This window comes from Mytilus trossulus, chromosome 2, assembly GCF_036588685.1.
Source record: "Mytilus trossulus isolate FHL-02 chromosome 2, PNRI_Mtr1.1.1.hap1, whole genome shotgun sequence".
Taxonomy (NCBI): Eukaryota; Metazoa; Mollusca; class Bivalvia; order Mytilida; family Mytilidae; genus Mytilus; species Mytilus trossulus.
Window position 1 is genome coordinate 16,624,660 of NC_086374.1, and position 27,392 is coordinate 16,652,051.

The window sequence follows — 27,392 nt, forward strand, 5'->3', positions numbered from 1 at the left end:
CATCTTTCATATTTTCATAAAAGTTATGAGTATCAACAGTCAAATATAGTTCTGTCTATTTATTTTATCGTTCCAAAGTTGGTGTATGTAGTTAATCAAAGAAAGTAAATAATAAATAATTTATTGGTATTGCGACTGAAGTTCAAATGTTATACGTATAAAGAACTATACACACTATATCAATGATAAAAAAAAAAAAAGAATAATACTAGTACGACATAGACGTTGGACAAATTTTTTTCTATATAAGTTCCATGTCTTTTCATTGATATGAATAGATAAAGTTATTATAAATAACACTAAACTTCGTATATTTTCAAATATTTTACTCATCACCTAATTGGTTTGTATGCAATATGAATGATTAAATGACTTATTGTTATGTCTTATATTTTTAAATAAAACAAGAACATAGTAGAATATTCACGAATTCGTTGCCTTAAACAGCTGTCATTGCATCGGTACCATTTGGAACACTTTTTCTCTTGTTAGAAGCAACATGCATTTCGTATTCCTGTTCTTCTGTGTGTAGCGGAGGTAGTTCATTCTTTGACAAGTAATAAACAATTCCAGCACCTAGGCTGTCACCAGTTACGTTTGTCATTGTGCGGAAACGATCCCTGTTAAACAAAGACAGTAATTTCATTATCGAAATAGCATATTTATATTTACGCGGTACTAACTACATGCATGGAAATACCGTGCTTCCGTAGGTTTTTCAGTCTTGTAAGCGCTGTCACAAATACAATTCGTAGTAGATTTTTTTCAAATTTATGTCAGATTTATACCAGCAATGGCTCTGTATTGTGCCCCTTGAATGTAGTAAGCACTACTGAGTGAGTTTGAGTCTGATACGGTCATTCTTATTTAATCATCATCTGAAATGTCTGAGTAATAAATTATAACTTGTTAATCATGTTCAGTGTTTCAGTCAATTTCTGACTTTTCCATCGCGGTACATTCAGTACTGTTCCGACACATCGGAGATAATTAAGGTGATTTTTGAGCGTTCTGTCCACTTTTCCCTTAGTTCTATTAGACATTAAATTGAACTTTGAGTGCATATCTAGTTGGTGTTTGTGGTTGCACAGTATACATCACCTTCTTAATTTGGGTACAAGATATAGTTATAGTTTTAATTATAATAGTCCAAAAGCACACTGCAGGGTTAATATAAATATTTATCCATCCTCCAAAATCAACAGCATATATACTCTTTCCGTGAAACTTTTACTGTGATAAGACGTTCTTTGTAAATAAAATGAATATATATAGACCCATTGCATTTTGGGGAAAAGGATATAATGATATATCATTCTGAAAACATGTTCACTTAACAATAGAATGACCTGCTCTTTGTTGATTGGTTTGTAATTGTTATTTCCTATCTATTTAATTCACTATTAATTGAATGAATTGTTTAATATGTTTTGGAACTGTACAAATCTCGATTGTTATTTTTCACTTCTGAATCTTTTTTCCCCCGACACAAATATGATATTAAACACTCTTTTGTATAATTTTCTTTGCATTCAGAGTCACAGTTTACGCACTGTTTACAACTACATGAAAGACACTTTCTAGGAGAGTGTTTAACAATGTTCAGTCCAAAAAGGCATTCCGTCTGATTTATAATTTAGATCGAAGACTATTCTGTTTAATTAAATACTGATTCCTCGACATACTTTACCTTTCTAAATGTCAATAATTAAATGTAGAAAGGTAATACCATTGTTATCTAATGCATTATTTAGTGCCCTTGTTTAATTACGATGACATGCACCTTTTTCAATTGCTTCATATTCTTATTAGAATCGTCGAAGGAATCCAGGTCGATATAATTAATTAAGTTGAAGATTCAAAGTATTATATCAGATTCGAAATCTGGTTACTTCGTTGTTTTATACAGTTATTGTCGTGTGCAACGTGTTTTAGGTTCATTGTATTATGCAAAATGTATAGCAAAGCTACAATTTAAGTGGTTTTATGTCATTGTTGATTATATCTGCGTATAATTAGAGATACACAAATTTGTTCGATGGTTATAAGGAATCATGAAATGTACGATTGATAATATGCCGTCATATTGGTTAAAAAATACTCACAAAAACCAATCAACAACTAGTATTAATGTAATATCCTCCGTTGGTAATCCCACTGCTGCAAGGACAATTACCATGGTAACCAATCCAGCTTGTGGAACACCAGCAGCACCTATCGATGCAGCAGTTGCAGTGATGCTGAAATATACGAAATTAAATCTTGTTTTATTCTCCATTTGTAGCCATCTGATATCCTTAGTTTGTTTCTAAAGAAAGACAACTTAGAATATAATATTCGATTTTACTAAGGTGTTAAGTAAACAAATAACCTGTTATTCAGTGCCTGATTTTAAAAGGAAATATGAAAATAGAAATTTACAAAACAAAATAAAATAAAAAATCACATTAAAAGTGCATTAGCCTTTTTAGTATCTTCATTAAAACAACTGACCTGATTGTGACTATTTGTCCAAAGCTGAGGGTTGCATTATTGACTTGTGCGATAAAAAGTGCAGCAACAGCTTCATATAGAGCAGTTCCATCCATGTTAATTGTTGCACCAACGGGAATGACGAAACCAGCCACTCGAGGGTCTACGCCATTGTTATGTTCCAAGCAATGGAGGGTAACTGGCATTGTTGCAGAACTGAAATGATAATGTTTCTATGTATTTTGTGAAGAAAGTTAGGAAATTATGATTACAATATATCGAAAACTGTTGATGTTTTCAATGACTTTGTGAAATAACCATAAACTATTTTATATTTAGTCCTGTTAATCTGATAACTTTTACGTAATAGATATTATTAAGGAAACAACCACTAGGCTAGTTAAAGTATATTCTTAGTTTGCATATTTGTAGGAATCTCGTATCACTATTGAGGCAACATATTTTATATATTTAACACATAGAATTCTTTAATAGCAAAAAATATACAAAGGAATATATTGGAATTTGTTTTTGCCCACTTCAATTTGCACTTGATTATACATACAACATCAGTTCTTCATACGAGACGAAATGACGAAATTTAAATCCTGTCTAAAAATCGTAGTATAATTTGTGAGTTCAATAATCTAATCTGAAAACAAGACAACATATGCGGTCAATTAAGAAGATTTGTTTCATAACTGCTTGTTCTATTATAAATGCACTGTTCTACTTTCGAACAACTTGAGAATTTGGTTTCAATACAATTTGTAAATATATTATGTACTGTTTTTACCGTGTTGGTCTTTGATAAATCGAGACATCAGACTTCGATAAAAAGGGTGATCATGCAGATTGATACACATTATTTTACCTATACTTATAGATTTCTACCTTAATTTAAAATTAAGTACTAGTAACAAAATTTTAATCCTTGTTAGATCGCAGTCTCGTTCTGTTTTGAGCTTCAGAGATGAGGTTTCCTATAACTATGATACTAAATAGGTCAGTTAATTACCTCTATCAAAAATACATATAATCTTCTTTTTTTATTATATCCATGCAAACATTTCTATTTTTAACCATCATTATTGTGTTGGTGCTTATATTTTTTTTTATCCCTGATTACTTTTATTTTAGTCGAGACATTATCCTACTAAATCTCTCTTCGCATTCTTGCCTTCGTTGTTTGAACTTTTTATCCCAAGCTTTAATATTGATAGTTATAAGTATAATCAATTCAGCTACAGAGCGTACACAGTAGCACAGACAACATTTAAAATCATCAATATTATTATCTTCCTCATACAATAGGAAGCTTTAATCCTCAAGTACATGCACGTAACCTTACTTCACGAAGATTTTTTTTAAATGGTAAAGGGTACCATCAGACATGATATTGATGAAACTCGGAATCGAATAGGAAAAAATGTTGGTCTTTTTTGCAAATACAATTTAAATATATTGTAGTTATTCTGCAATACATAATTTGTATTTTTCTACACAAATATATATAATAGCACATAAAATAGAAAACATTTCAATCGAAACTACTGCAAGCTATCCAAGGCTACTGAACGAAATTACCTGCTTGAGGTGCCAAATGCAGTTGCCATCGCTTGTAGAATGCCGTAAATGAATTTGTAAGGATTTCTCCGTGTACATATAAAAAATAAAGCAGGAAGTATAAGTGTTCCATGTATCAATAGGCCTATCAACACAGTCAGGAAATATAATCCAACTTGTGTTAGAAGTATGCCGAAATCCTCCATTGCAACTATCTTTCCAGCAATCAAAAACGCTATTCCAATAGGAGAATACCTGAAAATATAATTTTTTATTATAATTTGTGTAAGAAATCACAAATTTTGAAAATATGAATGAACCAGGACTTAAGATAGGCAAATATCAAGATGTCGAAAAGTATATAATCCATTCAAACTAAGATTTAACCTCAAACTAATTGCAACAAAAAATGTTTTAGTTCTAATCTTAAGCATAATGCCCTTTATATACACAGAAAAAAGTCCCATAAAATCTAACTTGAGGAAAACTTAAAATCAGCATTTTTAATTTACATAGGAAGGGGCGATAAATCTTGCAAAAAATTAGTCTTTTTTTTGTCAGATTTTGGTTGTTTTTATTGAAATTTATGTAAGGTATGATACTTTGAAGGGGTTATAAGTTTGTATTTGACAAAATTATATAATCTTCTGCTCATGAGATGTACAAAACCGAAGTGTTATGGGTAGTTTTATTTTTTTAGTGCATTTTTCATTAAAGCAATTGCAAATTTGAAGCTTTTTAACCATTTTTAAAAAAATAATGTGAAAATTTGGTATTGTTTATATCTGTATATTATATTTTTTCAGCAACTTACTTATCGTAAGAAAATTAAAACCACAAAATGAAGAATACATGCTTAATTATATTTATTAAATTTGAGATTATTTACCTTGACATGTTGAAAAATTCAATTAATGGTCAACTAATGAATTACGAAATCTAGATTATAGCTTGATGAAATATCAGAAAAATCTTCTGTTGCAATTACTTTCGGGTTAGGATCAAATGTATGCTTGATTGACTGGACTAATAATATTGTATTGTATGCACACTTTTGTATCTATGTTCGGTTTTAGATTTTAGAAAAATTAAAAACATTTTTGCATTTTCTTATTAGTGCATTTAAAATCAATAAGATTTATGTATCCTGTTAGCCGTAATTGCTTTCGGAGGATTTTTTTTTAAATCTGTGGTTACTCTCAACATGTATTTCATATTGTGTTATTTGATAATATCAAAAGAAACATTGGCGCATCAAATCAGGCCATAAACATGAAAGACAGGTAAAAGAAATGCTTAACTAAATTCATTGACTAATACGATTTAAAAATAACATAAAATATACCGAACTCCAACGGAAAGTCCTGTACAAAATGACAAAATCAAAAGCTAACAATGGAAAACAACTGTCAAATACCGGACTTGGTACATGCGATTCCTGATGTAGAAAACGCAACGTCAATTACGTATAACAAATGTAATTATCATTGGAGTTTCAGAAGTTGGTGAACACTTTTGAAATAAGAACATAGCAACAGCAATACAAACTTTACTGGTACCTTTGATCACTTTTATTCTGTGTTGAAATGAATTATCATTGATATGGTCAATTATCATTGATATGGCCAATTATCATTGGTATGGTCATAATTATTCCGCATTAATAATAGATTACCTTTTCTGTATTTGGAAAACTTCTGAAATTTTTGTTACTCAATGCTCTTTTAACGTAAGGCGCAAATTAAAAATTTGAATCCTGGTATTTTTTATGAGTATTATTACTCTCGACTATACAAGCTCAAATGCACTTTGACCAACTACAAATCAATAACAATTCTAACATAACCCCAACCACTATCAACAGCCATTTAATCTATGACGCCAACACAAAATTCGAACAACAAAACCAGCATATCGGTAAAAATTTCAATCATTTCGAAAACAACTTCAATGCCAGGTTGATTGCTTGGTTTGATTTTAGATTTTCGTACTTTAAAGCTCCTTTCAGGCACTGTATTTTGGCTATTTCGTGGCGGCCAGTTTTTATTGATAGGAAAATTGACAATCCAAGTCAATTAAAATTGGAATCGAGTGCACCCGCACAACCGGGGTTCGAACTAACAATCTCAGTGTTGACTGGCTAGGTATAACAGTAGTAACACCTTGGACCACTCGGCCACCGAGGCCCCGCAAGTAGATAAAAACCACCACTCTAAATAAACTCATCATAGATACCAGGACTAAATTTAGTATATACGCCAGACGCGCGTTTCGTCTACAAAAGACTCATCAGTGACGCTCGAATCCAAAAGATTTAAAAAGGCCAAATAAAGTACGAAGTTGAAGACCATTGAGAATAAAAATTCCTAAAAGTTTTGCCAAATACAGATAAGGTGATCTATACCTGAGGTAGAAAAGCACAGAAAAAAAACAGAATTAACACAACCAGCTAGTCAAGTATGTCCTCTTTTAAAGTAGTCACCGTCATTCTACTAACCACCATTACTTACTACCAAATATCTTAGCCACTACTTGTAGAACATTAGAACATTCAGCATCATACTAATTTACTACTGGTAAGAGTACCATCACTATAGCCAACACAACAATAATTTCATTTCATACATCGCTAAGATCAACATCATAAAGATTTACTTTTAGAAATCGCCATGTTCATAGTCGGTAGTGTATTTCAGATTACCTCGTAAACTCATGCAAAATGGAAGACAGCTAATGTCTTTTGTCAACGGGATTAAGGTTCAAATTGAATTCATGGAAAAGATGTACGAAATATAGAGTACTTTTCCCCAAGAGAATTTTCAATCTACATAGGTGTGAGTCTTACTGTCTATGACATAAATGGTTTAATAGAAACTTCACCACTACAAACACCTCTGTACTTTTGTAGTGCAGCTTGTAATTATAATAATATCATATTTAACAGTACAATAGATGTTATTATAACGTGTGACATCAGTTATCAGTTATTCTGAAACTTTATAACCTTTGAAAAGAGTATTACACGTATGCATCATAAAAACAAATATAAGGAAAAAGTGATTAAAGAAAAGAAAAGACAAAAAGAAGAAACAATTTATAAGGAAATGTGTGCCTTATTTTCAGTAAGTTGCTCTCCGATCGTTTTGTAGTTATTTTCTATCTAATAATTACATTAGATGTATGTTTCATTATAATACGTTATTCTGATTGGCTAACAGCACATCACATGTTATTCCGTAAACAATTGCATGAGACAATAACATTTATCATGCATGATGACACGAGGTCCCAAAATAAAGTGCACAGGTGAATTAAATAAAACTGGATAAAAATCGTGTTTTCATGATCCTAGCTAAAAAATGTAATTATAAGTATTGAATGCTTCTTTTTGTAACTTTATAGGGTTTTAAAAGCGTTGACCGTGCGTTCATTTTTAGAATGAAGCGCTTCCGCGCTTCATACAAAATGTACTTCGGTCAACGATTTTACACCCCAATAAATTTACAAAAAGAAGTATTCAATTCTTAATTGATAAAAATATTGCATATAACCATGCCAAGAAAAGTGTTTTAGGGATTCTTTTACGTACCGAGATATTGTTACGCTATCAACACAGAGAACACATGTTTACGTCCTCATTCAGACAATGTATCATAAACTCTACCACTCTTAAATCGGTCTTAATGTTTACGTCCTCATTCAGACAATGTATCATAAACTCTACCACTCTTAAATCGGTCTTAATGTTTACGTCCTCATTCAGACAATGTATCATAAACTCTACCACTCTTAAATCGATCTTAATGTTTACATCCTCATTCAGACAATGTATCATAAACTCTACCACTCTTAAATCGGTCTTAATGTTTACGTCCTCATTCAGACAATGTATCATAAACTCTACCACTCTTAAATTGGTCTTAATGTTTACGTCCTCATTCAGACAATGCATCATAAACTCTACCATTCTTAAATCGGTCTTAATGTTTACATCCTCATTCAGACAATGTATCATAAACTCTACCACTCTTAAATCGGTCTTAATGTTTACGTCCTCATTCAGACAATGTATCATAAACTCTACCACTCTTAAATCGGTCTTAATGTTTACGTCCTCATTCAGACAATGTATCATAAACTCTACCACTCTTAAATCGATCTTAATGTTTACATCCTCATTCAGACAATGTATCATAAACTCTACCACTCTTAAATCGGTCTTAATGTTTACGTCCTCATTCAGACAATGTATCATAAACTCTACCACTCTTAAATCGGTCTTAATGTTTACGTCCTCATTCAGACAATGTATCATAAACTCTACCACTCTTAAATCGGTCTTAATGTTTACGTCCTCATTCAGACAATGTATCATAAACTCTACCACTCTTAAATCGGTCTTAATGTTTACGTCCTCATTCATACAATGTATCATAAACTCTACCAATCTTAAATCGGTCTTAATGTTCACGTCCTCATTCAGACAATGTATCATAAACTCGACCACTCTTAAATCGGTCTTAATGTTTACGTCCTCATTCAGACAATGTATCATAAACTCTACCACTCTTAAATCGGTCTTAATGTTCACGTCCTCATTCAGACAATGTATCATAAACTCGACCACTCTTAAATCTGTCTTAATGTTTACGTCCTCATTCAGACAATGTATCACAAACTCTACCACTCTTAAAACGGTCTAACTAATAGACGAGAGAAATCCTCCTATTTTAATCATAGTATTTTCAGAAGGACAATGCATTCTCCGTAATAAAAGTTCTATATTTTAAAGTTTTGTGACAAATTATACACATTTAATTTGATACAAACCATATAAAAACGACAAAAAGGTTCATCGATGCATCTGTCAAGCAGGTGCAGAAATCCACGATAGGTTTGGCTTTGTGTCCCATCCGACCTAAAACGACACCAATCAACACGGAGAATACTACTAATCCTAGGATATTAATTTGTCCAGTTTCTCCGGAAACAGGACTATCAATTGTTGTTGTTACAACTGAAATAGAAAATGAAAACAAATACATATATATAGAAAACGCATTCAAGATGTGTTAATGTAATCAGTCTTTTGATATTATTTAAGTTTTTTTTTTTAAACCTTGAAATAGTCCAAATAATCAAATGAATCTGATGCGTTTGTGATATGTATTAACAATAAACGGAAGTATAATATAGACTGTTGTAAAGGAGGGACGAACGATAGCAAAGGGACAGTCAAACTCAAACTTAGTAAACGAAAATAAACTGACAACGCCTTGGCTAAAATTGAAAAAGACAAACAGACGAACAATAGTACACATGACACAGCATAGAAAACTAAAAAAAAAAGCAACACTAACCCCACCAAACACTAGGGGTGATCTCAGGTGCCCCGGAAGGGAAAGCAGATCCTGCTCCACATGTGGCACCCGTCGTGTTGCTTTTGTGATAACAAATCCGGTAAATAGTCTAATTCAGTCATATGCAACTATTACAGTCATAATAACGTTCGATAACTCTGCATGTGACTGGTTCAAATTTGATTTTTTTACTGGTTACCTGATGAATTATTTAAAGAAAATTGAAAAATAGATTTAGTTCACCTCTGTCTATATCCATTCGATGTCTTCTTTTATGTATATAAAATAATTTTGCAAAGAATTTCATTGATAATTGGACAACACTAACCGGCATAGGTATTGTCAAAACATGCATCTACATGGGTATTGTCAAAACTTACATCGTGATTAGGTGCCATGTTTGTTTTCTTTGATCACGTTGATGTTATGACTTAATTAATATCTCCTTAATCTAGCTATGTCTCAGGCTATTCTTATAGTTACAATAACATGTCATATCTAATTGCAATATAAACAGTGAAAATAGATTTAATTATGTGCATTAACAAAATAAGTGTCGAACATCCTCTACGTTTGAAAATTATTTGTTGGCCATTTTTCAAAATTTTATAAAAATAACAACAGCATGTTTAAGCTTGATAAAAAGGAACCAATGTTCGATTACATGCTGCTTTAAGGTAAGACAATGACTGGAAACCCGAGCATCCAACAGTTATTTAATTTTCATTGTAAAAATCGTACAAATTATATTTTTACCATGTCGCCCCACGCTGTCAATCTGGTCGCCATCTTGAAAAATAATATCAGATTTTCTGAAAATAACTTATTTTCAAATCAATTTGGAAGGGACATAATAGAAAATTAAACTATTCTATATACGATTTTTCAAGTATTTATGAATATAATAATAAGCACAAAGACCCACAATTATTCCATATGTTTTGTTTAAATCGCAATCTAAGGTTAAAGACGACAGAAAATCCAATATTTATCGTTGTTGTATGATTTAACAGTGTGAGCTATCGAGGCAACAAGACAAATTTTCAAAAGCATTTGGAAGGGAGAAGATCAAAATTTAAACTGTTCCAAAAGGAATAATTATATTTCTAAATATATGAGGAATTACTACATGAACTTAAAGTAATGTATTTCATCGATTCCAGAAAGCCCCTATGCATTTCTATACAATTTACTTGGGCTTGATACGGGTGATGTGTGACGTCAAAAAAGTCACATGATGACTGCTGTAGTTGGATATGAGGTCACATTCATGAAAGGGAAGGGGATTTTAGTTACAACGTAAGGAACATATCCGATATCATGTGTGAAACGTTTATTCAATAACGGTCAACCAACTCGTGATGGCGTCCATTAAACGTATGAAGGGCTGATTTCATCTTCACCCTTTGGATCTCCTCGTTTAATAGCTTTATTGTGAGTAGAAACCCTCTATCAAAAGAATCATGATAGGAAATGCAAGCACGGGAATATCGTATCAATTAGGAGATATATACCCCGTATGCAGGTTCTGCTGGAATGTTGCTACTCAGAAATGGAAAGTTCACAATTGGAAAGCTGAAATCATCTCGTTTGTCGTAAAGTTGTGTTTTCAACCGACCCTCATTGTCAATTTCTAGATGTTACTCAAGATATGAGGCCGACTTAACTGTTATGTATCTGTAGTCTCTTTTATCTCTAGTTCGATGGGATAGATGCATTCCACAAAGTCACAAAATTTTTAATTATTTAGTGAAAGAACATCATCTATTTATCTTACCTCCAATAAATTTCTAGGAATATGATTGGTTGAAAGCGACCTCGTGGAGACCGTGTATATTCAATATTAGATTAGTAGGGAGGCGGGGCTTATTTCAATACACGGTTAGTAGTGGATTTACGACTTTGGCACTGTGATTATTTAAAAGTATTAAAGTTCTGTTAATACTGTTATATCAAGGTTGTTTATAATATAATTGTCGTTTACATTAGTTTTTTAGTGCAGATTAATTGAAGAAGATTCTTAAAATTGAACACTTGAACAATTTAATACAGAAACAAGAAGTTGTGTTATAATAGCAAATAAGACAACTTTGGTATAAGTTCAACAAATAAAGATAGTCGGTAAGATAAATTCTACGCTCTCACCCCATATGGAATTTATTGACCCTGTATGTATCATAGTAGGTCACTTACACAATATGTAACTAATAATATCGAAAAGTAAATTAAAGAATATCGCTATCTTCGTATCCTTCTTACTAAGAATTTCTTGTGTGAAGTCAGCCTCATAATAATAAAGAAACAAGTCGGCAAGTAGTGTAATGTTCATATTACTAAAATAGCTTCATTTTATGGTGAAATTAATTATGATAATATAAATCAAAATTTCCAACGGAGGAAAATAATTTATATGACAAACAATTACTTTTAGAATTTTTCAATAGTCATATGTTTCAAGCTATAATACTAATTAGAGTATAGCAACGCAACGCTTTCAAAATTTTGACTATCTGATATTAGCATGAAAGAGTTGGACATATGACAGCTTCATATATTCAGGGGAAATTGGCTTTTGTTGTGCTTTTTTTTTTTTTAGTAAACTTGAAATTGAAATTGGAGAATCAAATTGATGAATTAAAATTGTTAAATAAAAGGACAGTAGTACTTAAGTATACACGGTTAATTGAATATATGTGAGTAAATAAGTAATTAAGTAGTTATAGGAATATGTGGTGTGGGTGCCAATGAGACAACTCTCCATCCAAATAACAATAAAGGTTCTTATTATAACATTAATTTCAATTTCTGAAAACCTTCATTCTTTGATAATAAAATTTAAATCTTTCACAAGTTAAATTGCAGTATTTACTTTGCTTTCTTTGCAAGTCCAAATGACATTAATTTTCAAAACAACTTAATCAAAATGCTAGTTTTATTGCAAGAAAAAATAATTGTCATAATTCGTATTTCAACTTAGTAAAATTATTTGACCCAGTTCTGTCTAATTTGTATTTATTTATATAGCTTCTTTAATTGTTGATTTCAAACAATGAGACATTTAAACAACAGTACAAATTTGTATCAATATAAATAATACACAGCTAAGGTTAAATAAAATTGAGAATGGAAATGGGGAATGTGTCAAAGAGACAACAACCCGACCAAATAAAAAACAACAGCAGAAGGTCACCAACAGGTCTTCAATGTAGCGAGAAATTCCCGCACCCGGAGGCGTCCTTCAGCTGGCCCCTAAACAAATATATACTAGTTCAGCGATAATGAACGCCATACTAATTTCCAAATTGTACACAAGAAACTAATATAAAAATAATACAAGACTAACAAAGGCCAGAGGCTCCTGACTTGGGACAGGCGCAAAAATGCGGCGGGGTTAAACATGTTTGTGAGATCTCAACCCTCCCCCTATACCTCTAACCAATGTAGAAAAATAAACGCATAACAATACGCACATTAAAATTCAGTTCAAGAGAAGTCCGAGTCTGATGTCAGAAGATGTAACTAAAGAAAATAAACAAAATGACAATAATACATAAATAACAACAGACTACTAGCAGTTAACTGACATGCCAACTGATTTAAGTTAGTGTAATATTATGTAAGGATAATACGCATGGTATATTCAATGATCAAGCGTATTCATTTGCTTATTACGTCTAATTTTACGCCAGGTTACCGTATCTGTTATGATTGGTTTCCAACTGGTTTTCGCCTGGTTGACGTCTGGACATGCATTGCGTAAACATTGGAGGGACGCAAAAATAAAGTATAATTTAAACGCCTGGTTTCCATGTCATTTACAGGCGTCACATTTCGTACAGGTTATAGAACCACAACCAAAAGATATTGATTTAGGAAATCTAAAATAATGACAACGTACACACCTTTACATCCTGGAATATAAAAACGTTACCTTTTTTAACTATGGTGCTGCCATTTGTAAAGTTGAGAACAAGAGTTTCCATATTGTCTGTATATTTAGATATGTTGGCTAAGTTGTCAATAAAATCTGTGTCATTTGTCGAATAGATTACCGTCTTTGTCTGGTTTTCTGGCTGAAGACTAGTTCTGTACTGCAATAAAATAAATATCGATATCATTAAAGGTTGTATAAAAAATATGCAAGTTGTTTTGTGAATTCCAATAAACTGAACTTGATTTTCCTGTTTGAATGGTTTTACACTAGCAATTTAGGGGGTCTTTATAGCTGGTTGTTCGGTTTGATCTATAATGTTTTACTTTTACAAATTGTTATTTGGATGGAGAGTTGTCTCATTGGCACTTATACCACATCTTCCTATATCATATTTTAAAATTAGGGACTACTAACTATAACTTCCTATATATTTGTTTTGTGAAAAACGGTTATAGAAACAATATGTATTGGGGTTTGTATGCAAATGAATATATCTGCCATCAAATGCCATCTTATAAATGCATATTGGTGGAATTAAAGACAGAAAACCAGAGCACCACAAACAAAGTATAAACTGCGTTACACTAATGTATCAAAGCCACATAAAGATACATGCACAGACAGACGGAAGGACAAGCGGAAAGAATGAAGGAATGAAGGTGTTGTTTACGATATGGCTTCGAATAGCATTCTAATCTATATCATGGAATATAATTGAACAATATGGGATTATCATACATGTGAGAGGTTAAGCTAGTTATGAAATGAGGTTTAATCCCCCGCTTTCTGAATATGGAAATGCATGTATCAAGTTAGAAACATGACAGTTGTTTTCGATTCATTTGATGTGTTTGGGCATTTGATTGTGCCCTTTGATACATTTCTTTGAGTTCGGTACTTTTGTTATTCTTTTTTTGAAATAGATCTGTAATCTAAGTCTTTCATGCAATAATAATATAAATAAATGCAAAAGTAGTTGTGATAATATTAACGGTATTTGCATTGCTGCACCAGATGCTTATTTCAATAATTTATGTGTCTTTACCGATGCTGGATGCCGAATTATTTAAAACTTGTACGAACGTTGATGAACTGAAGACCAAAACAGACATAAAGTATAGCCAAACCCGGAGAAAGAATAAGATCTTTGCATGGGTGAGATATTAATTAAATATGATTGAAAATTTGTAATCAATTAGTACCCGTAAAACAATACCGAACTACTGATAACTAACCACATACAGACCATTCGAAGAGTTTATGTATCCCCAACAGCAAATGTTTACTGCCAGATGGGAAAAATGTAGAAGACAATATTTATTATGTTATTAAATGTTTACATCTTTTAGCAATATATAAACCAAGTTAAATATAAGTTTCACTATGGTTAAATGTTATGTGACGTATATAATTTTTCTGACGTCAGACACTCAAATCAATCCATGTGTTCGTAGATAGTAGATGTTTTTGTGTCCTGTTAAATTGTTCCTGTTAAACTTGTTATACGATGATGACTGATGTACCCATATTTTGACTATTTTATTAATTGTGACTGTTTATTTAACGCATCATGTAAATGTAGCGGAATTTGATGAGACTGTTATTAAAGTGAGAGGGTTAGCGCTATAGAACCAGGTTTAATCCACCTTTTTCTACATTTGAAAATGCCTGTACCAAGTCAGGAATATGATAGTTCTTGTCCATTCGGTTTTGATGCGTTTTGTTTTTTGATTTTGCATTATGGACTTTCCAAATTGATTTTCCTCTGAGTTCAGTATTTTTGTGATTTTACTTTTTAGTACATTGAAAAAGGTCTTCAGTTATCATATGAACACAAAATGTCATGTTTTTGTTTTATATTCATTACGATTTTTTTATTTCAATTTCATACGCATTTGGTTGTATCAATTAGTGTATATTCTTCTCCCCAAAAAAAACCAACGTAATGTAAAACTAACATTTAGATTAGATTCGAAGTAACTGACAGCAGTGTCTTTGTTTCCATTGAACTGTGTATCAAGGGAAATCATTAAAAGAATGATTGATTAACGAAAACAATATTTGACTTTAAAAAGGAAATTCAGTAAAATAGTATGAAATTGAACTTGAATTAGTTAATACAAACTCGTCATGTTTTGTTACCGCTTTGCATTGATTTTTTTACTACATCTTGATATATATGCACATATTTTTCGAATGTTAAGTCTTTCAAACCTTCTAGGAATCCTTTAACTGTTGTATTAAACAAATTAAACAAATGTTGCAAACATTCACTAGTATTGGGTGTAATTATTACAATTTTTAAAGCAAAGTGTTAAAAAAAAAAGTTTGATATAACCAAAAGGGCAATCAAACGTCGACTTTAAACAGACAATGGTAACAATATATTACAAAAAAGGACACCGCCAAAAAGACAAAACGCAGTTCACAAAACTTAACCAAATAGTAATTGTACGTCTGTTATTTAAAAAAAGCAAGAGGAAACAATCTTCAATTATTATACTAAATATTTGTTTTAATACGAATCAAAAAATGCTCTTATATTATTGTACAAATATCTTATGAATACAAATACATACACCAGTAAAACAGGACACAATCAAGTTGTCAGGAAACATATTTCTGAAATAAGAAAAAACATGATCATTAATACGAAATTTAACATTCAGTTTTTAGGTATTATATCTATTGTAGGATGAATCAAGTACAGCAAAATATTTAACTACTGTGAAAGTACTTTAATTCGTGGGTATCAATTTTCGTGGATTGAGCAATATTTACATGTTCGTGGGTTTTTAAATTCGTGGATTTTTGTTTTCCAAAAAAAAAAAATTGAAAAATTAAAGCCTTTAGAAACAAAGGTTTCGAATAGTCTGGATTGAAGGAAATTGCAAAGTAAACATTGACCGTGTAAATCGTAGTGATAACACTTATTAACCCATGATAAAGTGATCAACAGATTAAAAAACCATCAAAGGTGTCAATTAGGCCATAAACATGTCACTTATTGAAAATAGTAACATAAACAAATGCTATAAACGTATCTTGAATTGTCAAATAATTTTTATAAAAATCAAGCCCAGCATGAAACTGTTTTTTCCACATGTGTACGAGAACTATGAGGATATAACACTTTATCATACTAGCATATCATTACCGGAAATCTGACTTTCATCGATCAAAAATATATTTTATGAGAATTAAAGGATCAAAAGTTGTACAGTTTAAGTTATTAAAGATAAAATAGGTATAATCCTGCTTGCGGTTGTAGTTCTGTGACTGCTATTAAAGTATTCTCAGATTTGGCGTTATTCAATATATTCTCTAGATTATATCAGTGGTCAAACATACCGATGTGGATCTTTCCATGTCTTGATTTTGACAATGGTTGTTTTATTTCGTTGGACACTTAAATTCGTGGATAAAGTCATCCACGAAAACCACGAAAATTGGTACCCCACGAATAAAAGTACTTTCACAGTATTGCTGTGGATTCATTTATTTTCGTGGATATCAATTTTCGTGGTTTGAGGAAAACCTGTATATTCGTGGATATTTAATTTCGTGGTTTTAACAAAGTCCGCATATATTCCTTTAGAATATTTGTAATTCGTTGAACATATAAATTCGTGGTTCTCTTGTACCCACGAAATCCACGCAAATTGGTATCCAACGAATACCAATGAATCCACAGTATTTTATGTTTTAGAAATTTGATATAAACAAATTATGAAAACATTGTTAATATGTTATACAATGTCCCAGTTGAGGATTTAGCTTTGCAGACTAAGCATATGTCCAAGTTCAAGATCCTGAAAATCAGTGTTTTTTTCGTTAAGATTGGTTTACGTTATGTCATGTCGGAACATTAAGCATTAAAAAAAATAAGATGTGTTATGATTGATAATAAGACAAATTTCAAACAGAGACACAATTAAGCTAATCTTCGCTACTAAATGTCCCAAAACGGCATTAATTATTTAGTAAACCCCATACCGAATAGCAGCATTTAAAACGCCCCGGAATGCAAATGATAATTATTCAAATGAGGAAACTAACCAACGAAACTAAATATTAATTTTATAATATACAGCAACAATCGACAACAATTTAATTATTGGCTCCTTACTTAAGTCATGAATGTACAGAGTGTGGTAGGGTTTAAACTGTAAGCGGTTGTCCAACTATCTCGTTACCTGCAACAGTGATGCATTCTTAAGAAAGCATGTACCAAGTCCGGTACAATATGGTATTTGTAATCGAATGGCCCGTTTCTATATATGTTGGCGGTTTTTTTTAACTTCTAACAAAACCCCATGCATATTAGACTTAAATATCAATCAGTACATATCCAACGGGATTAATATAAAGACTCCATAAACTGTCAGAGAAAAATCATCCTGTGCAATGCAAAATAAACAAGTACTGACATAATGTAAGCCCCTAAACGTCCAAACATTGTTTTACTATATAACAATGTTTACTTTATAGGTAATACAATCAAATTTTGTATTGATTAAAGTGATATTAAAATAGCTCATTAAATAAAGGCAACAGTAGTATACCGCTATTCAAAACTCATAAATCCATGGACAAAAAACAAAATCGGGGTAAAAAACTAAAACTCAGGTAAACGCATTAAATATAAGAGGAGAACAACGACACAACATTAAAATGTAACACACACAGAAACGGACTAAGCATTAGACAAAATCCTATGAGAATTACAAACATAACATCAAAACCAAATACATGAATTTTGGATAGATAAGTACCGTGACACGTCTTATAGTAATGTGAATTCCCACTCGAAAATAAGAGAAAACAAACGACACAACGAAAACACAACGTTAAAATGTAACACACACATTACATTGTTGAATGGTTATCTAAAGAATAAGTTACTTTAAAGTTCTACTAAGCTTTTTTGGACTGTATATAAATTACGTTCTATATAAACAACATCACCGTTTCTACAGGTACAAAACTTCCAACAAAATTATGTGTATCAATGAAAGAATTAAGAGAAGGCTGAGAAGTAATTTGTGATAACGAATTCGCTGACTTTGTAAGTTATAAACTGATTGCATTATTCGAAAAATATAAAGTAATGATACACGGGTGGACGAGTTGGGATATACTAAACCGTAAAATTGCATCAACTCATATGACAGAGGGGCGAAAGATACCAGAAAGACAGTCAAACTAATAAATCGAAAATAAACTGAAAACGCCATGGCTAAAACATAAAACGACAAACAGAAACATTCACAATTGGGAAGCTGAAATCATCTCTTTTGTCGTTAATTTTTGTTTTCAACCGACCCTTATTGTCAATTTCTAAATGTAAGTCAGGATATGAGTAAGACTTAACTGTATCTGTTGTATCCTTTATCTCTATATCGATGGGATAGATTCGACAAAACAGTCATCAAATTATGAATTATTTCGTGAGAGAACATCGTCTGTATAGCAGAAAGTAAAGTTAAAGGATATTGCTAACTTCTTATCTTTCTACCTAAGAAAGTCTCCTCTCGGAAAAGAAAAAGAAAAAGAAAAGAATAGGGAATGACAATTTTCAACTTTGTCGTATATTTTTGAATACGGTTATAGATTCCTGTGTCAAACTGAAATATTAATCTAAGGATCGAATTGACATTTATTATTGTTTATAAATAATTTATTTGAAGTAAGTTTCTTTAGGTAAATATCGGCAACATATTTTTGAGATATATATATCATTTCATAGAATAATATCATCAAGAAGCCGGTAAGTGATGTTGAATTTATCAGTCAGATATAATTTTAATAAAACATTATAGCGTTGGCTATAAACCATGATACATAACAATATGGTAACCACTCGAGTATGGACTTCAAATGTTCAACGGAAAAAAGGCCTTGAGCAAAACATGTCGATATGATTTAGTAAATGACACAAACACATTGGATCGGTCATCAATTCGTGATGGTTACCGTTAAACTTATGCTGTGTCAATTTCATAAGTGTAGCCTCATAGCTCTGATGGAGGAGGGTTAGGGTCAGGAGCAAACACCTGCTAAGGAAGACTGTAAAGTGTGAACATGCACGAGCATGGCATGTCATTAAGATAGGTATGCGCCATCCGTTTTGACAAAGGATATGTTATTGCTGAGGAACGAAATGTTGACAATTGGAAAGTTGAAATCATCACGCGTAAGTTAGTATCAAAGTCCAGTTTGACGTCATCCATATGTGTCGATATCGATAAAAAGATCAAAGTGCAGCAGATTTTCTGATGTCGATAGTATCATTGATTTCAAGTTCACTGGGATAAATATGAGATGCAAGCTTTTAAGCTTAGATTTGGTAAACGTTAAAAATATATTTGATACTAACGTAAACTGCAAGTAAATATATGTCACACAGATGATCTTTGTTGTGTAAGGTGTACTTCGTACTTCATTTGGCCTTTTTAACTTTTTTGGATTCGAGCGTCACTGATGTGTCTTTTGTTGACGAAACGCGCGTCTGGCGAGTGTACTAAATTAAGTCCTGGTATCTATGATGAGTTTATTTACCAATGTAGGACACTAGTGTAACGGGTTATGTAAAACATTTTTTTACACTGACGAAACTTTTTTAAGCTGTAAAACATACACAGTTTACAATACATATGTCTTAATGGTTTACAAAGGTGCATAATTATTCATTATTTTAAATTAGACCATGGCCGCCAATGCAAATTTGATTGTACATACATGTACATGTCAATATTTTCCCTTCTTTAAAGTCAATTATTCTTATATCAAAAATTGGTATAAGCTGATTAATTAGATAATCAGGAATAAAAAGAGTTGTATGATCAATGGATAATATCGAACAGATCTTTTCATTATTTTAACGATGGCAATTTACATATACAGCATTGATACTTTTATATAAAAATCCATCAATGTTTGATGAAAAATATAACTAAATGAATGTCGGTCATGAGTTTATTCTCCCTGTCATGCAATTTCCTTAACATCGGTACACAAATATATTTCAAAATTAGAACTCAAATACCGGAAATGATGTGCCGCGGCACTGTCATTTTTCATTTATAAAGATCCATCGCCCGTAAATTATTGAAGAATATACTCAATAAAATGACGTTAAGTACTGCCAAACAGAAAAATAAGAAGATTTTTATTTGATCTCTAATCAATGATACGAGAAAAGAACTTATATAAATGAATTTGATGCGACCGGATCAATATCGGATCCGAAATGAAAGATATAATGAAAAATGCATTATCTGCTTGCACGTTATTCCGAGTAATAAGAAGAAATATTGATAGAAGAACCGACTTAATTTGTTGATAGAAAGTTGTTAAGAAGTTGTCAAGTCCCATACGACCTCTTGTAGAAGTGATGACGTTGAACGACTAGAACCTAAGATTTTATTAATTGGACGATAAATTTGGTATGATTAAGTGATGTCACAGATAGTTCGCTTGTAAGAAAAAATGAAAAGCAACAACAAGAAAACATACTTCGAAAAAAAAAATTAAACTGAATTTTCCTCAGCAAATGGCAAAATATAAAGCTCAAACACATCAAACGAATGTATGAAGATAAAGAAGCTTACTTATTTAAACGACATTATTACAACTTGTCATTTATAACTGCAATAGCAATATAAATACAACATAAAAAGTGGGATTTTTTTAAGCATTTATAACAAAAATTAAATACAAATAACACTATTCCACTTGTAAACGCAATCTATTTATCTTTAGTTTGAAAAAGGTTTTACGATTAGGGAAAACACAATAAATTCAAATGAATGGAACACATTTGGCACGTTTCTCCTTGATTTTCTAACAGATGTTACACTATGAAATTCTAATAAACTCATCAAAGATACTAGGATGAACATCATGCAAGCAAGACGTGCTTTTAGTCTACCAAAGATTTCCTGAGATGTTAACGCCGAACTTTGACATTGAAAGTAAGTTACCACGGAACACGAACATTTTCAAAAATTGACTAACTTACCATTCACAACCGAAAAATGAGAATAACACTTTATAATTTGTAGCCTCCCGACATGCTTTCATTTACTTACTTTCATTAGCAACGCTCAAAGTCGAAAATTTGAAAGTCAAGTCCGTTTTAGCACTGAAGTACGAAAAAACCTTCAAGACCAAGAGGGAACCACAGTGAGTTGGAACATTATTCTCATAAAAGTATAATTTAGTACGCCAGACGCACGTTTCGTCTACATAATACTCATCAGTGACGCTCATTTCAAAATATTCATCAAGTCAAACAAGTACGAAGTTGAAGAGCATTGAGGATCTACAAGGCAACAGTAGTATACCGGTGTTCAAAAGTCATAAATCGATTGAGAAAAAACAAATCCGGGTTAAAAACCAAAACTATAAAGGGAAAACAATGGAACAACAGGAACACCACCATGCAACAAAAACAAACACACACTCCTTCAGATGAAGTCAGTATAGTGTGAATATAATGTTGAAAGATAATATATAATCACGCTTACTTATCGCACAATATTAAACGAACAAACATTAAGCAGACAATATTAACACAATCTTTTAAACAAGGTTGCCGAATTATATGTACGGACCTTAGGTATAATATTTTGTATCGTATTTAGTAGCAAGTAACTGCTACTAGATATCATCATTTAAGTAGCGAAATACAAAAAAAAAACATAAATTGTTATTTGACACGGATGCCATTGATTCCTTGATTATATTTTCTTTTGAAGTTAATGCAGTATCATACAGCATGCTTCAAGATCATTGACCTTCTCAACACAAAGTAATTACTTAATCTTGGTTATATCAGACAAAATCTGATATCATCCCATCAAACGAACAACCCACTTTGGCAATGGTTTTGCTGCTCCTCGGGAAAAGACCAAAGTGATCATATACCTATTCCCCAGTCACCCGTTGGGTCGGAAAAGGGGGAACTTTGAGGGCTTTCGTGTTTAAAAACTTGTGAGTTTGTTTTTTGTAAACTTTTGTGTTATGTATTTTTTGGAAAAAAATGCGAATATGTTGGTGCCAATATTGGGTTATCTAGGTCTTGTGTTGTCAATAAGCAATGTGAACGACATAAACTACAGACAATAAGCTATCTGGATAACAAAGTAGTATGATTTTGTCATATGACTTGCAACTTAACTATTAAAAACGCAATAAGATACCAATGTGAAAATCAAATAACATCGGTGAAAAAAAAGACCGACAGCTATTTTTCAAACGATAAAATATAGTGAATGTTTATTGTACTAACCAAACTCATAGAACGAATAACAATATTATGATATTTTTAGTTTACCAAACGAGTTTCTTTACTGTGAGATGCAAACAGATTTCATAAGATATGCATCCTTAATTCAGACTTAATTTTACGTGCATTGTACTGTATGGTATAATAAAACTCTAATTACTGATGTTATCAGTATAACAGGTAAAATTAATAGAATATGTGTTGCAATGATTTTAACATAAATGAAATAGTGCGAGACAATGTAAACGTAATCAATTTATCAACTTTATCTTATTAAGTTTCCAAGTGGTTTACATTGAAAACAAGGGATGAAATCCTTTCTTACATTTTTGAAAACTTCGATACCGTCCTGTATATCAAATGGTCTGATGTTTAAGAAAAATAAGTAGACATGTGCACGTTGCAATGTAATGGAGAAAAAAATGCTGATTTGTTTATCTATTTGTTTTGATTATTGCATATTGGAATTACCTGCTTTAACATGTTCTATATGTTAGTGTTCCCTTTAAATCATTAATTGAAAAAAAAGTGATTTAGACAAAACTCTTCTTGTCACTACAATAGTCCTTTGTTACCGAAACACCGGTCGAAATCCTGACAACTTTTTACAATATATTATATATTATATTTAATACAATAAGTATCTTTATAATCAAAAATCTGTTCTTCGTGTACCACACCTTTCTTCTGAGAAAGTGTTCGGTTTGTTGTTATACTGATTAAGATAATAGCACAATGTTTACTGCTTTTCCCCTATTTTTGACATTTTTACCTATTATGTCTGTTTGTTTTGTTAAAAAAATCATTGATAATATAATGAAATTTTATGCGACTGTCATACAAGTGAGAGGTTAAGCTACCTATAAAACCAGGTTTCATCTAACATTTTCTACATAAGAAATGCCTGTACCAATTCAGGAATATGACAGTTGTTGACCGGCATTCGTTTGATGTATTTCAGCTATTGAGTTTGGCATTTGATTACAGACATTCCGTTTTGAGTTTTGTTCGGAGTTTAGTATGTTTGTGATTATCCTTTTTGATGATTTTTTAATACGCAGCTTTGTAACTTAGTTAGGTTCAACAAGAAAAACCAAAGTATTTTTCTTTTTAATATTTTAGCTTTTGCAATTCAAATCACTCAAGTTAATAGATAAATTAACAATGAAAAATTCGATAATCGTTTACTGTAGAAAGTCGATCATTGTCAGTTCAAAAAAGCGTTTTATCAATTAAACAAAATATTGACCTTTTTATATATAGTAGGACCAAAAGAAACGATACACGACTTTTTTTCAAATCAAATATAATCTTTTTCGTTTATTGGACCAATATTGAAGGAAGTAATATTTAATGACCATGGAAATATACATCCAATAAAAAAGATTGTTTTGATTTCATTACGTCATTTCGCGAAATTCATAGATACTTTTAGATCGGTACTTTGTGTCTTTGTTTTGATGTAAAAAGTTATTTTTTGTGCTCCGTAATTATCTAATAGAGTAAGCTATCTTCATCTGATTTTTTCCGTTTGTTAAATGTTGTTTATATGTTATCCCAATATTCCTGGTCAAGGAAAGGAATGAGCGCACATAAGGTTATTCAACTTCGCCCTATTCGTTATGTACCTTTTCCAAAGACATGACTTTATAACTCTGTGGTAATCGTTGGTTCGTGTATAGATAGACATAGAAAGATGTAGTATGAGTGCCAATGAGACAACTCTCAATCCAAATAACAAGTTATAAAAGTAAACCATTATAGGTCAATGTACGGCCTTCAACGCGGAGCCTTTGCTCACACCGAACAGCAAGCTATAAAGGGCACCAAAATTTAAATCGTATTTGTTTTTTCGTGAAATATTTGTCATAATAGACTTTGCTTTTTATAACTGACTATACGTTGTGAGTTTGTTGTTTTTTTTATGTTGAAGACCGTATGGTGACCTATACTAACGGTATAATACAAACTATAGATGAATGGATGGCTGGTCAACATGAACTTCCCTGTTCTAGACCGACATGCTAAATAGAAATTTTAACGTGCTAGCTCATAAGATAATAGTCCGTGGGAAAAATAAGTATCAAATCGTGTATATTTTATAGTCTTGAATTTTTCTTTGAGATATTTTCACAGAAACTTTTCAACTTAGATAAAGGTAACAGTAGTATACCGCTGTTCGAAACTCATAAATCGATAGAAAAAAAACAAATCCGGGTTACAAACTAAAACTGAAGAACGCATTAAATATAAGAGAAGAACAACGACACAATATTAAAAGTGTAACACACACAGAAACGAAATAAGCATGAGACAAACACAAATATAACATCAAAACTAAATACATGAATTTGGGATAGAAAGTACCATGACACGTCTTATAGTAATGTCAATTCACAATTTAATATAAGAGGAAACATACGACACAACAGAAACACAGTGTTAAAATTTAACACACACAGAAACTAACTATAATATAACAATGGCCATATTCCTAACTTGGTACAGGACATTTTTAAAGAAAAATAAATGGTGGATTGAACCTGGTTTTGTGTCATGCCAAACTTCCCGCTTTAATGGCAATGTTAAATATAACATTGAAATGACAACATAACATTACCGGACTACAATACAAATAAATAGGAGTACATATAGGATAAAGAAAAACACGAAAAATAGCTTAACAAAAAGCACCCGGTTTAAAACTAAATACGTCAGAAGTGCGTTTTGTCCACACAAGACTAACCAGCGACGCCAAGATGATACAAAAGTTTGAAAGCAAAAACAAGTACAAAGTTGAAAAAAAGTTTTAAAAAAGCCGTTCCCAATACGGCTAGAGTCTCTTGCTTGAAATAAAAACATCCTGATTATTTTTATAATATATACTTTTGCAAACAGTCGATTTTTAAAAATGACTAAATAATAGATATACATGATTAAATTGAAGTATTAACTAATTACAGAGAAAAAAACCGGATACATTTCATAAGCCAACATAATCCAACAAAAAAAAATGCACAGTCGAGTTAGTCAAAGCCTCAACGCAAAAACTGACGTCACATTTGAAATTGTAAAAAAGCACAAAAAATGAAATCACATATGAAAATCTAAAACAGTACTAAAACAAAATGACGTCACATTTGAATGACTAAAACCATTTCCCAAAAATAAGATAGAAGTAGAATTGCTTTAAGATTATATTTGTACTAAATACTGATATTTCATTTAATAATTACAATGAAACTTGCAATACTACACTGAAGAGATATGTATTGTCGAAATGCGCATCTGGTGAAGACAAATTGGTACTGTTTTATTTAAAATATTATCATTTTTCTTATTATTTATCCTTGTATAAAACACGTGTATAAAGGTAAATTTGTTGTACATGTTTACGTATTGTGTATGTTTGTTTTGTTTACACATCGTTGTCAATATAATGGAATTGTATAAGAAAGTCATCAAGTGAGAGATTTATCTAGCTTTAAAACTCGGTTTAATCCATATTCTACTTAAGAAAATGTGTGTACCGAGTCAGGCATATGACAGTTGGTGTCTATTTGTTTGTTGGATGTTTGTTATATATTTTTCCATTTGATTAGGGACTTTCCGTTTTGAATTTTACTCAGTTCAGTATTTTTTTGATTTTATATTTTGAAGGGTAAAAAGAACATCAAGTCTCTGTGTATACTTAGTTGTTTATTTAATGTTTTAAGTATTGAAACAACTAATGATATCTACCCGTAGCCGTAGATAATATTTTGATTCTTGTTTGGAAATATTGGTAAGAAATGCTATTCAATGAATTAAACACTATATTACTTTCTAAATCCCGAAATCTCGAAATGCTTCTAGATTTACCTTCACCAGGAACGCTTCAACCGAATCAATTACAAGTCAGGATTGTGTAAATTGTGTACAATATATGTTGAGCTATATGAACAACAAGAATCTAAACAAGAGATTCAAATTTAATTCAAACGAAAAAAATATTATATAAGTAATAAATATTTTCAAAAATTTTCCCCTCACAGTGTGAGTTTCATTACACTTTGTACAAAATTGAATAAAATATTCCATACAATCAAGTGGTTGGAGGACATATTCTAGAGTAGATCATTTCCTGTTGAAAAACAAAATATATAATATAGAAGCCTCCACCTGTTAGTGTATGTAGGTTCTAAGTAGAAAGGTATTATAACTTTGAATACTTACCTAATGAGATCAAGAAATGTATCTGAAGCGTGTAATTTTTTTGTGCTTCCGTATCGTGCCAGATCTGTACGTTTTGCTCCTCTACCCGGTTGAATTGTGACAGCCATAATTATCCCCAAAACCACGGCCATAAAAGTTGTTGCTCCAAAATATAACATGGTACGAAGTCCAATTTTTCCACAAGCTTTGGCATCAAGTCCTGCAATGCCGGCTATCAAACTTGAGATAACCAAAGGCAAAATCAACATTTTCAGCATCCGCATTAAAATTTCTCCTGGAAATTGGAGGTACATTATTTCTCTCTTCGTCATTGTTGTAGAGGCTCGTATGATAAAACCAAAACCACATCCAAAAACAACGGATCCAAACAACAGAAGTAAAATAAGATTTTCTTTCATATTTTTATGACATTTTTCTCTGCAAGATTCGTCTTCTTCTTCTACCTTTTCCATCGGTAAAACTATATGAGTGTCTACCTTTTGAGGAATTCTATTATCTTCCATTTTTAACATCCAAAAACTAGTTTCAATCAAAATATTTTTGATATAAACGA

At 31.5% G+C, this 27,392-nt stretch overlaps 1 protein-coding gene across 1 annotated transcript; it reads right to left on the reverse strand.

Annotated features, from left to right (window-relative positions):
• Positions 1-224: 224 nt before the first annotated feature.
• LOC134705632 (excitatory amino acid transporter 1-like) lies at positions 225-27,392 on the reverse strand. Its single transcript, XM_063564352.1, has 8 exons — positions 26,840-27,392; positions 15,912-15,954; positions 13,330-13,489; positions 8,869-9,055; positions 4,060-4,293; positions 2,494-2,688; positions 2,106-2,240; positions 225-620 (listed from the first exon to the last, which is right to left on the reverse strand). The coding sequence occupies exons 1-8, from the start codon at positions 27,349-27,351 to the stop codon at positions 440-442; spliced, it is 1,647 nt and encodes a 548-aa protein (XP_063420422.1). The 5' UTR covers positions 27,352-27,392; the 3' UTR covers positions 225-439.